This window comes from Rhizomucor pusillus (assembly GCF_041956525.1).
Source record: "Rhizomucor pusillus strain CBS 183.67 unplaced genomic scaffold VTP01scaffold_14, whole genome shotgun sequence".
Taxonomy (NCBI): Eukaryota; Fungi; Mucoromycota; class Mucoromycetes; order Mucorales; family Lichtheimiaceae; genus Rhizomucor; species Rhizomucor pusillus.
This window is the reverse complement of record NW_027192156.1, coordinates 290,239-304,820: the sequence shown is the minus strand read 5'-3', so window position 1 is coordinate 304,820 and position 14,582 is coordinate 290,239. Positions and strand designations below refer to the sequence as shown.

The window sequence follows — 14,582 nt, the reverse complement described above, 5'->3', positions numbered from 1 at the left end:
TGCGGAATACCAGCAGCGCTAGAAACTGAAGAATGCACAGTAAATTCAAGAACATCGAAAATCTGTGGAAAGCTGTAAGTGACATATAATATCTTCATTAAGCCATGTGAGAGGCCAGAGGAGAAACATCCTTTCAAGATGCTGGATAGTCTATTATGTAATGTTTTCCCGCGCTGTCACTGTGTGATGATAATCGGCTCGTGAGTCAAACATCCTCTCTGCTGGAGATGATGTAATGCAAGCCAAACTATTCTACAGTTATCAGTAGCATTGTGGAAGACTTCTAGATACAGACACGATTTTCTTCATGGCTCCCGCATTTTGATAACTGAACGTGGTGGTTGTACATTAGACGTAGCCCCGCCGCTACAGCCCGCTGATCAGACAACGGCCGTTTCTTTCGCCGTTGTCTAGACTTTGTAGACACCACGCAGAGGATTGACTGGAAACAAAATGCTAGTGCCCTCTTGGCACAGCCATGGAGATATCAAGCAGAAAAGAATGAAACATGAACATTGTCGACCGCTTTTAGCAGGGTTTCGGTCTAAAGAGAGAGTGAGATATCATTCTGATCATTGTTCATAGCAACAAGAGAGAAAAAGTATGTTATGTATCGACTGTGCGATGCGAAACCGGTCCCCAAATGTTATCTTCTTGACATTGATCGACAAGTTACGAGTGAATACCGTAACAATAAGCCTGTGCAATTATCCATTACAATTGACCACGTATCTACTCTAATTGACGATAGTCTATCTCACCATTGAGCGCCTCAATTCATGAGAATCCTATATCTTCTATTTCAGATCTACGTGGTGTAAAACTGGCACGAACGAACAGACGTTTCTCGTCAGAATCTTTGCAACCATGCAATCAATTCCAAGGATGCGTACAGCACGTTCAATAGGATACAATTAGCCTTACAATTAAAACCAAAGTATATGCAACAGAAAGAATCTGTTGTTGTTGGTGATGTTTTTAATGCTTGCGCTATTTGAAATGAGCCGCTGTGAAGTGAACATTTGATACCATCACCACCCGCAAAGAAGAGACGGACAACGCAGTCCCCTCCTAATCTTGGCAACACGGTTAAGGCAACGCCCAATCCTCTTATTTCTCCCCCTAATCGCATTGTACATTACCGGAAACGGGGCCGTTTGCTGAAATCTATACCTCGTCTGGCTAGATCCTTGATTGCAACATGATGGATCGCAAATCACGGACGTCACGGTCGGCTTCTCTCGAGGAGACGAACGAAGAGTTGAGCCTGTGGAAGCATATATGCTCCTCGTTGGCTAAACTTGACGGTATCCAAAAAGAAACAGATTCAGCGCTTGAAGGGATCAATGAAATACGAAAAACGGTCTCAAATGACGAAGGTAATAATTATTTGGAATAATTGCCTTGCGACAAGCTAATACTTGTTTTGCATCAAAACGCAGACTTGCCGATCAACACGGCAGAAAGACTCAGGGACTTGTATAAACAAAGCATTGATTTATCTGCAAATGAGGCTCGGTAGTTATCATCTCTGTTCAGTTCTCCTCTTCTTAGGGTCGGTAACCATAGCTTCTATGCAGCACAATTAGCGATATCGTGGAGAAGGTTTCCGTGCTCATGGCGTTGCGCGAGGCGTCTGAGAATAGTCACGGTAAGTAGCAACCGGAACCCCTTTTCCTTGTTTAATCATCCATTAATCGTTTGCTGGATTTTGCAGAACAAAAGAGGAAGAAGAGGAAAAGTGAAGCTGATGAATTGAAATCGAGCACTGCGTCGCCGAGCAGCGCTTCATCGAAAAGAGCCAAAAAGTAAGTCAGGCTGGACTGGAAGGTTTTCCCACGATGAAAGCTACTGACAAGTGCACCGAACAGCGACGTTATCCCACCAGGCACATCAGTAAGTGAAAATCATTTGCAGACGGTCGAGCGATCGGACTGATTCTGTGAATAGGTGGCTGCCAAGCAACCAAAGCAAAAAGACAAGAACGAGGAATGGATCCTCGCAGTGGTCATCAGTTTCCATGCTGATAAGAACAAGTAAGTTATCCACTGTAAGATACTCAAATTTATAATATGCTTCTAACTCTCCATGCAGGTATCAGGTAGAAGATGTGGATCAGGACGAATACGGACAGAAACAGTAGGTTCACAACGTATATTCCAGTATTTTTTGTCCTTCTGACGTGATCGTCTTTAGACGATATTTCATACCTCCTCGAAATGTAATACCTGTACCCGATGGTAACGAGTCCCAGCATTTGCCTGAAGTACCCGCCGGTCAGGATGTTTTGGCACTGTATCCTGGAACAACTTGCTTTTACAAAGCAACGGTCATTCTGCCTCCAAATAAGGTAGCATTGCTGCATTTTTTTTATCTCTGGGAGAACAACAGAAAAAAATTCTAATCTCTTCCCCACCCCCAACCCACCTCTTTTCAGAACAAGGACTTGAGCACCGCAGGAAGCTACAAGGTACAATTTGAAGATGATAACAATGAAGTGAAATACGTGATGCCGGAACACGTACTGGAGATGCCCAAATCATCAAAATAGCTACTAGTCCCATTGTCTGCTAGTTTTTGGTTTTAATCTACTAGACTTTTAACTCTTTTTTTTTTTCATTTACACCTTTCTTCCCTCTCTCTCTCTCCCACATCCATGCATCAAATCCTTATCCTTCCTTTTTTTTCTTTCTTTCTTTTGAGTTGTTAATACCGCAATACAGTCTTAATGCATATTAAATACCGATTGGTCAAACTACGTATGCCGTTTCAGGTCGCAAAAGGGTCAGTCATCCATATTTAGCGATTCAATGATTTCCCGTCGATCGATGGAAGGGGTGAGAATGATAATGAGATCATTATTGCTTGAGAGCGACCTGGAGGGCCTTGTTCCAGTTTTTTCGTAAATCTGATTCTGCATTGACCTTGAACTGACGCAAGTCCGATGAAGGGTCTGTGTGCATAAATGAAATAAATACCCTCTACCGAGCCTATTCCCCCACATCACGCTCTTTTTCGCGCTTGTAACACAATGTCCAACTTGAACACTTTCCAAGACTACGACAAGGACTTTGTCCAAAACCGAGGTGATCCCTACTACGACGTCGACGAAGACGCCGAGTTCGACCCAAGTCAGATTCAGCCTGCCGACCAAGCACAGAGAACTGGCCGCGGTGACGGTGTGTATATGACATGTATGAAAAGACCAAAAGATCAAGCTGACATACAGTTCAAATACATAGACTTGAACCAAGGAGTCGACCGAGACGAAGACCTCGACGAAATCACTGATACGGATCAGATGCTCTCCAACCGTTTCCGTGATACGACTCAGCAGAAAGCTGGCCAGCAAGGTCTTTACAACGAAGACCGTCTCTACGGCGAAGGGGAGCCTGCAAAACCCAGAGCTTACGATGATCGTGATATAGAAAACCGTGTCCGATCTGAAGTCGCTGCAAGCCATCGCCAAGACCGTTCCAAAGAGTCTCGCCAGGCAAGCGCAAAGCGAGCTAGCGACATGTACCAAAAGGTCGTTGGCGAGCCACTTGAAGTCGATGAACGTAAGTTGCAATAATTTTTTTTTTTCAAAATGGTCATCGTATCTAACATGTGATATGCAGAGGGCCGCGTTGTAACTGAGTAAATCCATTTGCGATCACTTTGTAAAAACAAAACCAAAAAGTTTTTTGTTGTACATAGTCTTCTTTCTCTTTTCCTGGCTTTCTTTTTCTTTTCCAATAAACTGAACTTTTCTGTATTGCAAAGGAGGTATACGTAGAAACTGTATATACATCGCGTTCTCCATTCTAGACGGATGTGCCTGCCTTGACTTCGGCTAATGCCTTTTGGAGTTCCTCGCTTTCGTGATCAAAGCGCAAACCGGTCTCAAACGCATCGCTTGCTTCTTCAGCTCTACCCAGTCCCCAGAGCGCCTTGCCTTTTCTGAACCATCCCTTGCTCCAATCTTTCTTTAGTCGCGTTACGATCTCTGCATCCACGAGCGCGTCTACGTAGTTTTTCAAGGCAAGGTGCGCGGCCGATCGATTGCTGAGGACGGTCGATAATTCGTCGCGTACAAACTGGAACGCCATAGGTTCCCACAGCGGTCTGGCCCACGAAAGGTCGACAGCCATCGAGTAATATTTAATCGCTTCGGGATAGTTAGACGCCTTGAAATATTTGTTGCCTTCGTCCTTGAACCGATTCACTTGTGCGTTGCGTACTGGATTAGCGGCGTTGGGTGGTGGCAGATCCTTGACTTGCTTCAGAGTTGCTGCGAGCGAGTTGTGTGAAGTCCAGTCAACGTTGCATTCAGCGCACGCCTCGTTCTTGTGTTGCTTGCATAAAATCTTGTCGCCATCGTCAGAGACAGTGGCATCCCAAACCTGGATCATCTTCTAGGTGGACAAACTAGGAAAAGCCGCAATGCCAAACGCTCATTGGATGGATATATACAAGAGAGCATTGGCCCGACCCCACGGCTCGTTTCGATTTCGTCGACGCGTGCCTCAGTTTGCCACTCTTCATCTTTTTTCTATTTGCATTCGGATCCTATTCTTTGTGCTCGTTTACATCTGAGAAAGATCATACAAAAGGCCTGGAAATCCGAGGTGATAAATGGGCAAGGCGGACTGATCGGTTATATTTGTTGTCAACTAATCAATCCATCTTGAGAGCAGCAGTGTGGTTGGACTTCAACGATGCCAAGAGCATGCGAATTGAAAAATCAAAATAGTGCACATATGTCGCAGAGATCAGAGTTTCCTTGACGTCAATAACTTACGGAGGAAGTCTAAATATAGCACCTTCGGGTACGTGCAGGTCCAATTGCAGCACGTACGGATTCCTTGAAAGCTAATAAACAGAATCTTGCATCAAACCCATGCATCCTATATAATCCAAAAGTAAATAGGAGTGAAGGTGGAGTGGCAGGACAAGAACAAAAGAGATTTTCCTTGACGAAGATGATCCTCAGAGAAAAAGAAAAGAGAACTCCTGCTCAAATAAGCTTTGTGACGATGGATGAAAATTACAGAAATATATATTAACATCAATGTTAATAAGGAGACTGCGCGGTAAGGAGAATATTTCATGACAGAAGTCTGGTTCTCAACGAGTTACAATGTGAATGAGTTGTTGAGACAAACTTTGACAGAGCTTTAAGAAAACGCAGACTACTGTAGCCATGGTTGGCAAACGCGTCCGTAGACTTGTAGAAACCTACGTTTCAAGTGCAATGATTATCATAGCTCTCATAGTCGACACAAAAGCGGCTCTGACTTGAACTATAAAGGTTGCTGCGACGCTGGACTCTGTCAAGTTGTCACTCGCAAGCATGTCATTTCGTCCTTCATGATCAAAAGCAGAAGAGAAAACAGCCTTCAAGACCAAAAGACCTTTACACGATTTATGTTATTTCTTCTTGAAAAGAAAAAAACTAAACTATGGCGACTGATCTTGCCATTGAGTCAAGGCAATGAAGTGTTAAAAAAATTGGGACTTTCGTCCCCTTGGCCCTTACCCCGTCGCCACCTTTCTCACGATGAGTGAGGCCAGTGGATCCCCCGTGCAAGTCTGGTGGTCAGCCTCGTTGCAAAGCCTGGCTGTTTGGTATCATATGAAAGCTGGGCGAATTTTATGACATGGGACAGTTCAAAGATATCATTCAATACGGAAAATCGAGGTAGTTAAATTATAGCAAAGTCTCGAAGGCGTCAATCTCGTTGACGTTCCTTGTAGGTGCGTCTCGGAGTCTAAAACGGTCCTGCTCCTACCAGAATTCGTAACATTTTGCTGCTATCATAGTTTGCTATGCATTGTACAGATAGTGTCCTATTGATCGCTTTAGATGTATCATTTATTAGAAGAATGCAGCGGTTTAAAAATGTCAAGAGAAGATTGATATATACTGAACCAAGCACGTACCAGATCACTCGTATGACTTGCCGCTTCGCTTGACTATAGCATCCGCTGTAAAGAGAAGGGATTTGCTTCAGACAGACAGATAGTCTAGTCGCTTTTGGACAGATTAATCGTATTGACGAAGGAAATCACATACGCATCGATAGAGAAGATAAAAAAAAAGCTGAGAAAAAGGCGAAAAAGGTGTGACGGAGAGGTTTGAAGCGCTTGCGAATAGGGACAATGAAACGGATAAATACAAAGTCTGTCCTATTATTGAACAAAGAAAGAGGGGATATAAAGATGCCATCTTGCTTTTACCGTTGTCTTATAGCATGAATGGGACCTTTTATATGTTGCACTCTCCCGCGTCTCATCTCCTTATCTTAACATCTTTCTGCCTCAGTCATCAGATCTACACCAGCATTGGTATGCCACCCGAAACACTGTACGTACCAAAGTATTCCAATAAATCCAAGATATATGTATTAAGGCGTGTTGGGTATTATGATAAACATATTCGTATCATATGCGGAGGCTCCTTTGTGGAGAAGCGAAGCGAGGGGGAATTACCTTAATGTATGAGTTTAAAAAAGTAATGTACAGTTCTTTTGTCCATCGGTATCGCTACTGACAACCTAGTAGCAAGACCTAGAAATCGCTGGTGAAACTGAGAAAGATTGATCGCTTGTTTAGGCAATCCATCTAGAGAGAAGCAGTGTGGTTGGAATTCAAGGATGCCAAGAGTACGCGAATTGAAAAGTTCAAAAGGGTACATATTTCAATGCTTCAAATGCAGAGTCCAGAGTTTGCTTGACGTCAATAAGTTACGGGAAGAGTCTAAATATGCATGCTGTGTAATCAAAAAATAGCACCTTCGGATGCGTGCAGGTCCAATTGCAGCTTTCCTGTGTGACGGATGCTCGTAGTGTTTCTTGGCTCAAAGGATGCTTAAAAGCACGAAAGAGTATTTGGGGAAGGATATGCCAAGACAACATCCAGCACCATGCATTAAATTTGTGCCCTGTGCCCGCCCCACCGTACCTATTTCTCTTTTTTCTTGCTCAGCTGAATGCGACGACATCTCTTTGGCAAGGATCACAAGCAAGCCAAATCCCTGAAGCTGCAGAAAAAGCTTCAAGAGGAAGAAGACGCGAAATGGGCCGAGGAACTCGAGCGCCGCAAAGAGCAGGAAAGACTTGATGAAGAATTCGCCCGGAAATTGCAAGAAGAACTGGAACAGCAGCAGGGCAGTGAGCAGCAGCAGCACAGCTCACCAACATCACCTCAAGTTCAACCATCGTCTCCTGCAACTCCAATTACCAACCACCACACTGACCCGTCCACTCCACCGCCCTTGCCGTCTAAACCGAGGGCTTACGGTATGCTGGGCCTGTCAAGCAACGTATAAGAGACGTAAAATTAAAGGTTATGATTAGCATCTTCTTCTTCAAGCCAGACAGGCACAGCACGTGCGAGCCAACCAGCAGCAGCGTCCTCTTCTTCATCAGCGTCGTCATCGCTGGAACGGCCGCCTGCCGCTGCTTATCCGACAGCTGGCAGCAGTAACTTGACATCTTCCCCCGCCGATACCCTTCCACCGCCATATGCCGTACATGGTAGCCATCACATACGAGCAAACAGCTCTGAAGTATCTCCACCTTCTTTGCCACCGAGACAGTCGACACCGACGCCGGCACCACCTGGCAGCTATCCTCCCCCATCTGCTTCTGGTTTTGCAAACATGACGCCCGCGCCAGCTACTCAACCGCAAGAGAGACCAATCACGGCCGTCTCCCATGGATCTTCATTCTCCTCCCCAATGGCGCCGCCGACGACAACGTATCCGCAGCAGCAGCAACAACCTTCAACGACTTCATACCAGCCTAGCACTGGATCGTCGCAACAACCGCCAATATTCTCCCACGCAAATGCATCTGTGACAAATGCCATGAATGGAGTTTCAGCTAGCAGTTATCCAGCGACGTATCCTAATGTTACATCTAGTCTGCCCCAACAACAGTCTTACTCTCCCATTCCGGCCAATGCCGTTCCTCATCAACAACAACAGCAGCAGCAACAGCAGTCCACAACGACGACCACGTCGCCGCCACATCATCCACCACCACAGCAGTCTTACACACCAATGCCTGTTCCGCACGTCGAAAATATTGTTTCTTCAGGCAAGCCTGGTAGCAGCAGCGGCGCCGCGGCAAGACCGGATACTGAGCAGCAGCAGCAGCAGCAGCAGCCGCCTATAAAATACCCAAGTGAACCATCTATGGGAGCCACCTTGTTTGGTCAGCATCAGCAGCACCAGCTGCCGCCACCGAGACGAGAACCCATGATGTTTGTCCCACCGCCACACCAGGCGGCATCAGATCATCACCATGCCACGCCGCCCACTCCCGCCACTGGAGAGGAACAACATCGTTATAACTCTCATCCTCCTGCTCGACCGCAATCCAGGCAGTACATGTCGATGCCTATACCTGATCCTGCAGGTTACCGCGCATCGCCTCGACAGCAGACAGCAACGCCATCCCGTCAGCAACAACAACAACAAGGAACAGCGACGCACGTGTCGCCGTTAGATTCTATATCGCTGCCGACCACAATTGACGTCGCACCTAAATCTCCATCATCGACAAGCATGCACAGTGCCCAACGAAATACAACCGCTGCCAGCGACAATGACGAGAAGCCTCAGGCAGAACGCAAGAACAGCAGCAACATCGATTACTTTGACTCATCATCGTCAAATCCAGTTATCCCCAGGCCGGTGTTGCAGCCACAGCGAGTTGGCAATATGGTTCCCAAAAAGAAGAAAAAAAATCGAGCAGTAGCAGCAGCGCCGCCTCCACCACAAGAGACATACAAGCCTGATGAGCCAGATCCGTTTGCCGACGACTTTGCGGTCGCAGAATCTTCATCACACGAGGAAGAAGAGGAACAAGAAGAGCAGAAGGATTACCTTGTCAACACAGTGGAAGAACGCCAGGGCAAGAACCGTAATGATGAAAACGAACAGTACATTGATAAAGGAAAGGCACGGAAACATGATACGGAAGATGAAGAAGAAGAGGAGGAGGAACAACCACGGGAAATTGAACCGACAAAAGATCAACATACACAGCACGACGTTGATACCAAGAAAAAGGATGATGAATTACCTGAAGGATTCAATCCAGCCGACTACTTTGATGATCATGATCTGGTCGATTTGAACGCGCCCTCAGATTACGGCTCAAGCGACGATGATGGCAGTTCATGCGACGAGGACCATGTTACTGAAGAAAAAGCTGAAGTCACGGCAATAACGACGACGAAAAGACCAAAATCCATGGGATACGCGACACGGATAGAACCCGGTGCATCCATGATCGATCTGTCGTCATTTAACAAGAACAGCAAGGACAAGGAGAAGCAAAGGAGTGATTACATCCGCAACAGACGGCGGTCTGAATCAGCGAGCCCTTCAGTGAGCGATATGCAGGAACGATTGGCTGACTTGCTAGTCAACGCATCCTGGTCCGAGGAGAAGACTCAAGAGACCCCAGAGATCGTTCACACTCCTATGCCAACGTTGTCGCATAGCAGATCTCGCTCGATGAGCTCCTTGTTCCCCCATCCTCCTCATCCAGATGGATCGCAAGTGAGTTTGCACCTACCTCCACCATCATCAGGAACACCGTATATGCCTCCAGTTGCCGCCCAAGCACCTTACCCAATGTCCAGAGCGGGTACACCGTATATGGTGCACGGCGGCAATGTGTATATGGACCAACGATATATTCGAGATGGTAGGTCTTTTCTTTGCACTAACTAGCTGTTGTTGCTAACTGTGTCCTATAGTTCCCTCCAACGAGTATGGCTACTACCGAGTTCAGCCAGATCAAACACAACAACAAACCAACAGCAACAATGTATCTGGAAGCAACGAAAATAACGACAAGACGAAATCAGAAGATAAGCAATTGCCAAAGATACCCAAATGTAAGTTATTTGGACGTAGCATTGATTTTTCCTGGTTTTTAACTAGACAATGGGATAGCTGATCCCAATCATCGTCACATTACGGTTCCAAGCATCAACCCAGGGCAACGGTGAGTTCTTTCTTTATTGTTGGGAAAGATGACATGAGCTTACATTAGTTTAAAACAACAGCGTCTGGATCCGTGTAAAGCCCACCGATACCGGGCGAGACTTGGCAAACCGCATCCACATTGTGGCAACATACAAGACCCGCAAGATCTTGAAAATCACCACAACCAGCGGCACCGATGTGCCTATCGACGACACGCCCGTGTTTGAGGACTGGAATGAGATTGAAAAGTTGCAGGACGGTGCGCCCTGGAAGGTCGAATGGGGCCCCATGGATCGCGATCTCTTTGGAGGTAAGAAGGAGCGCGCATATTCCAGCCAAAACGGTGGGCTAAAAAGTCAACGTAGGTCGTCAATTACTGCGGCACATCAAGGCTGGATTTCGAGCTGCAGGCAAAGAGTAATATAGAATTACCATTGTTGTTGTTATTATTATATTTCATCATCATACCCTCCTTGCCACTATTTTGTTGTGTATTTTACGACCTCCACCGAGTGTAACAATTTTTTTTTTGCTTACTATGACCAATTGTATACCATTGTTCGGAACGACGACGATCGTTTTTGCATGTAATTTTTTTTTACCGAGTTGGGTTCATTCGTTCTAGATGGAAACGTAAAAAGGAAAGAAGCGTGATATCACAACATCTTGCGTGATAGCAAACAAACAAAAGATATCAGTAAGGAGGGGATGCTGCCTCGAGCTATTAGAAGCCGTCCTTATTGCTGCTTGGGTCCTGATATGATAAGCAAGGAGCAACATGGCCGAAGACACTAAAAAGGAAGAAGAGAAGAAGAACAAGATAAGCGGCGTCCTCGTCAAACAGAAACTTCCGTGGGAGCAGGGAAAGGAATTGTAAAAAAGAGATCGAAGAGACAGTGCGCCGATCCGAACTTTGATGCTACCGAAGAACGACGCTAGTCGTATGTGTGTGCAACGCTCGTCCGTGGATACGGTTTCATTTTTTTTGGGGGGGGCACGCGAGAGTTGTTATTGTAATACCATGGGACCAAGCCGCGTGCTTTTGAAACCCAAGCATAAATGATTGATTTGTCATGGTGGGGGGATAAACCCCGCATGCAATGCACTGAGATCAAGATGCGGCAATAACAAGCAGTTGTAGATGAGTATTTGATCTTTCATATTGAGAAGTACTGTGGGATGTGGGAGTGAGAGTGATGATGGAAACAATAAGTTTTATACATTAGGAAATGTCTCCGATAAGAAGAAGGAAGGGGAGCCGGTCGGTCGACAGGATATAAGGTTTGTTCCCCTCGTTGGTTGCTGCCTATTATTTTAAAACGCTGTATATTTATTTATTTTTTTCGCTGGGTTGGGGGTCCAAAACAATTGCAGATCCAACATGATCTCAAATCGCCTAAATGAATTGGCACGATAAAGAGACTGTGTCTGATAAAGGCATTCGCTCTGGGCGTCTGGTTCCATCTAACAAACAATGAACGTTGTTGGATTGGTTGCTGATAACTGGATTAGGCCATGTTCGTTATCTCTGTGCATCTGGTCTTGGTTCCAGATAGCCAGTGGGTGGTTCTGCTTCAACCTTTTTCCATGCAGGTGCTACTGCATCGTTATCACGATCCCTCCCTCTCTCCCTCCTCCACTAACATCATTCTTCGATGGAATGAAAAAAAAACTCTTGCCTTTTTGCCACTCTTTTATTCTGGCAGGCAGTCAAAGGACTGTTATGATTGCTATGGTAACACCGGAAAAAAAATAGACGGTTCTGTTGGGGGATGTAACAAGGTTCTGGTTGCTGTTGGTGTCCGAGCAACATGGATCACAGCTCCCAATCAACTTGAGCGATAACAGTTTGCGACGATTGCGACTTGATTAATTTATCGAATCTTATTGGCCGATAAGAGCGAGTGTGGTGCAAGCTTGTATACAACGCACACCGACGCACCCATTGGTTTACGCTGACATTGAAACTCTGTTGTGTCAGGAACACATATTCTGTAAACAATTGCTTGGATACCTAGACCCAATTCAATGGTATAGCAAGAAAGAGAGTGTGTGTACAGGGAGAGCCGCAGCAACGATGGGTGTAAAAGGAGGCACGCTCTTTGGAATATACACGAGTCGCGCGCGCGAAGAGATCGCGCCTCTTATTTTTGTGCCTTTCTGGCCCGCCTGAAAATCATTTAGCAAGAAGGAAAGTATCGGGGATTACGGGTTCCCCGGAAGGACACTTGCCTATTAAAAAAAAAAGACAAGAAAAAAAAGCTTTCGAATATAAAGAGTTTGAGCTATCTCGAAGTACCTGCCCTCTTTTCTTCTTTTCTTTTTTTTTCCAACCAAAAAAATCCCCCCACTTTCAATGTCTGGAGACTTTCTGCTGCCTTTGCCCGACTTGTTTGGCAAGGATTTGCTGGCCAATTTCCTGCAGCAGCAGCAACAACAACAACAACCTGAACAGCAGCAAGAAGACTTCTTGCTCAAGAAAGAAGAACTGCCAGTCGAGGGTATCCCGTCCCCCACTTCTTTGGCACCGTCGTCTCCCACACAAATGACTCTCGATCCGAGCTTACTCTCAAGCATCCCCACATCCCTGTTACAGTCTTTCACTGCGCTGTACTTTCCTCAGGACGAGCTGGATCAATTTGTCAAGTTCGAGGACGAGTCGTCGAACACCATCAGCCCTCTTGTTACTACTACCACCAACACACACATCCCCTCCACACCATCCCCATCTCCTCCTCCTGCTCCTGCACCTCCTGCCACTACCGCCAAATCGACCCGTCCTCCACGTCAATTAGAATGTTACAACTGCCATGTGACCAAAACTCCACTGTGGCGCCGCACTCCGGACCGTGCCCACTCGCTGTGCAATGCTTGCGGACTCTATTACAAACAGTATGGGACCCACAGACCACTGCATATTCGACAAAAACAGACGGCTGTCAAGAAGCAACAGCAGCAGCAACACCAACACCAACAGTCTAGCAACACCAACACAGCAACATCCCAAGCCGCTGCGCTCACTGCAGCCGCGGCCAACTTGCTGCGTCCGCTGCTCAGTCACCCTCCCGTCGACGTTCCCCGGTGTGCCAATTGTTTACAGACAAACACACCGTTGTGGCGTAAAAACGAAAATGGGCAAGCTGTCTGCAACGCATGTGGTCTGTACAGCAAGATGCACAACCGAAACCGGCCGCTCGCGATGCGCAAGCCAAGCGTGCAGAAACGAAAGCGGGATTGGAACGAAGAGGAAGAGGAAGAACACTTTGCGAAAAAGCAAGCAGCTTCAGCAGCAGCAGCAGCGTCGTCCGAGCTGTCGGATATCGATGACACAAGGTTCAAGAGCCTCTTGAGCCGGATGAACAAGCAGCAGATGCACGGGTTCCTTGGCATGCTGGAGCGTCGCTGCGCTATTCTGCGATCTGTCTTGTATCCGGACGATGCAAGCGACGATTCTTCCTCGTCTTCATCCTCGCCCTCGTCCCCATCGCCGTGAACCAAAAAAATTCTCCATACAATACTCTTTCGCTTTTTTCATTGTACATGTTTTCTTTACCTATCTTTCTCTCATCCACCTCGTCTTCTCTTGTATATGTTCAACACATGCTTTTTTCTTTTTCTTCTATTGCGCCTCCCATATATATTATATATATATATATATATATATATATACCGTTCAACCAATCAAACATTTATATGATCATGATATGCCCCCATCCAACCTTTTCTTTTTCTGTTGCTTTTTCTTCTTTTCTACTATTGCTGCTACCATCGAAAGTAAATGATTTCTTTAGTAAATTGTTAATGATGTAAAAGGAGTGTCTTTGTAACGGTTAAGCCTTCTCTTTTCAACTATTGAAGACCAATTTACATACTACTACTCGCTCCATCAAACGTCGGCATATGTGCTTTCCAGAATAACGTTTGTTCTATGACGATGGAATGAGAATTGTCAGTGGTCACGGCAGTAGCCAGGGATGTAAATATTAGCTGTATGAAAAAAGACGTTTACATTTCTAGTAAGTGTGCGCGCGGGATTTATTACGGGCGCCCCATTTCTGTGTAAAGTTAGAAAACGCCGTCCTTCTGGAATTGATTAATTACAAAATTGAAAATGCTTGATAAGATCTATCATACTCATGGTATTCATTAATAGGATGTCTGTTTCCCAATGAAATGCATAAGAAGCATTTGTCTCAGTGTGTGGATCAAGAGCAAATTTATCAAGAAGAAGATGTACTTTATGAGGGGCATCCCTAGTAAGTGGGCGCGCCTTTCAAACACCAGCGTGTTTACTAGCTTGTCTACAAAATGGGGTGCCAGTAGTAATTCTCTTGCATATCTGTGGGATAGGCAGGAAGAAGCTATTCTAGCTGGAATTAAGTTACCAAAACTTCATTCAACAAGTGACTTGAAATCAAATGGAGCGGCGATCCAGGCAACCACAAGAAGAACAACAAAAACGTGAGAATATTGAGTAAGGAAGATTGTATTTATCCATTCGGTTAAATTTACAAAGTTATACCAAAAAGTGTGTTATCGATAAGAAGAAGAAAGAGAGAGAAAGCCAATTCCTTTTGTAAAGCAAAAGAAAAAA

General features: G+C 45.6%; 5 protein-coding genes across 5 annotated transcripts; 4 read left to right on the top strand and 1 right to left on the bottom strand.

The window, feature by feature from the left end:
- Positions 1-1,201: 1,201 nt before the first annotated feature.
- VTP01DRAFT_2801 (uncharacterized protein) lies at positions 1,202-2,551 on the top strand (the record flags this gene model as incomplete). The annotated part of the gene is made up of 9 exons (XM_069381303.1): positions 1,202-1,379; positions 1,443-1,518; positions 1,581-1,651; positions 1,718-1,808; positions 1,872-1,896; positions 1,951-2,036; positions 2,095-2,139; positions 2,197-2,350; positions 2,438-2,551. 9 exons carry the CDS (start codon positions 1,202-1,204, stop codon positions 2,549-2,551), a joined length of 840 nt encoding a protein of 279 aa, XP_069237008.1.
- Positions 2,552-3,031: 480 nt separating this feature from the next.
- Positions 3,032-3,643, top strand: VTP01DRAFT_2800 (uncharacterized protein; the record flags this gene model as incomplete). Its single annotated transcript, XM_069381302.1, has 3 exons — positions 3,032-3,179; positions 3,243-3,560; positions 3,621-3,643. The coding sequence occupies 3 exons, from the start codon at positions 3,032-3,034 to the stop codon at positions 3,641-3,643; spliced, it is 489 nt and encodes a 162-aa protein (XP_069237007.1).
- A 163-nt stretch (positions 3,644-3,806) lies between these two features.
- VTP01DRAFT_2799 (uncharacterized protein) lies at positions 3,807-4,394 on the bottom strand (the record flags this gene model as incomplete). Its single annotated transcript, XM_069381299.1, has 1 exon — positions 3,807-4,394. The coding sequence occupies one exon, from the start codon at positions 4,392-4,394 to the stop codon at positions 3,807-3,809; it is 588 nt and encodes a 195-aa protein (XP_069237006.1).
- A 2,579-nt stretch (positions 4,395-6,973) lies between these two features.
- On the top strand, positions 6,974-10,409 carry VTP01DRAFT_2798 (uncharacterized protein; the record flags this gene model as incomplete). Its single annotated transcript, XM_069381298.1, has 6 exons — positions 6,974-7,283; positions 7,341-9,704; positions 9,757-9,897; positions 9,956-10,007; positions 10,069-10,298; positions 10,354-10,409. 6 exons carry the CDS (start codon positions 6,974-6,976, stop codon positions 10,407-10,409), a joined length of 3,153 nt encoding a protein of 1,050 aa, XP_069237005.1.
- A 1,935-nt stretch (positions 10,410-12,344) lies between these two features.
- Positions 12,345-13,481, top strand: VTP01DRAFT_2797 (uncharacterized protein; the record flags this gene model as incomplete). Its single annotated transcript, XM_069381297.1, has 1 exon — positions 12,345-13,481. One exon carries the CDS (start codon positions 12,345-12,347, stop codon positions 13,479-13,481), a length of 1,137 nt encoding a protein of 378 aa, XP_069237004.1.
- Positions 13,482-14,582: the final 1,101 nt, after the last annotated feature.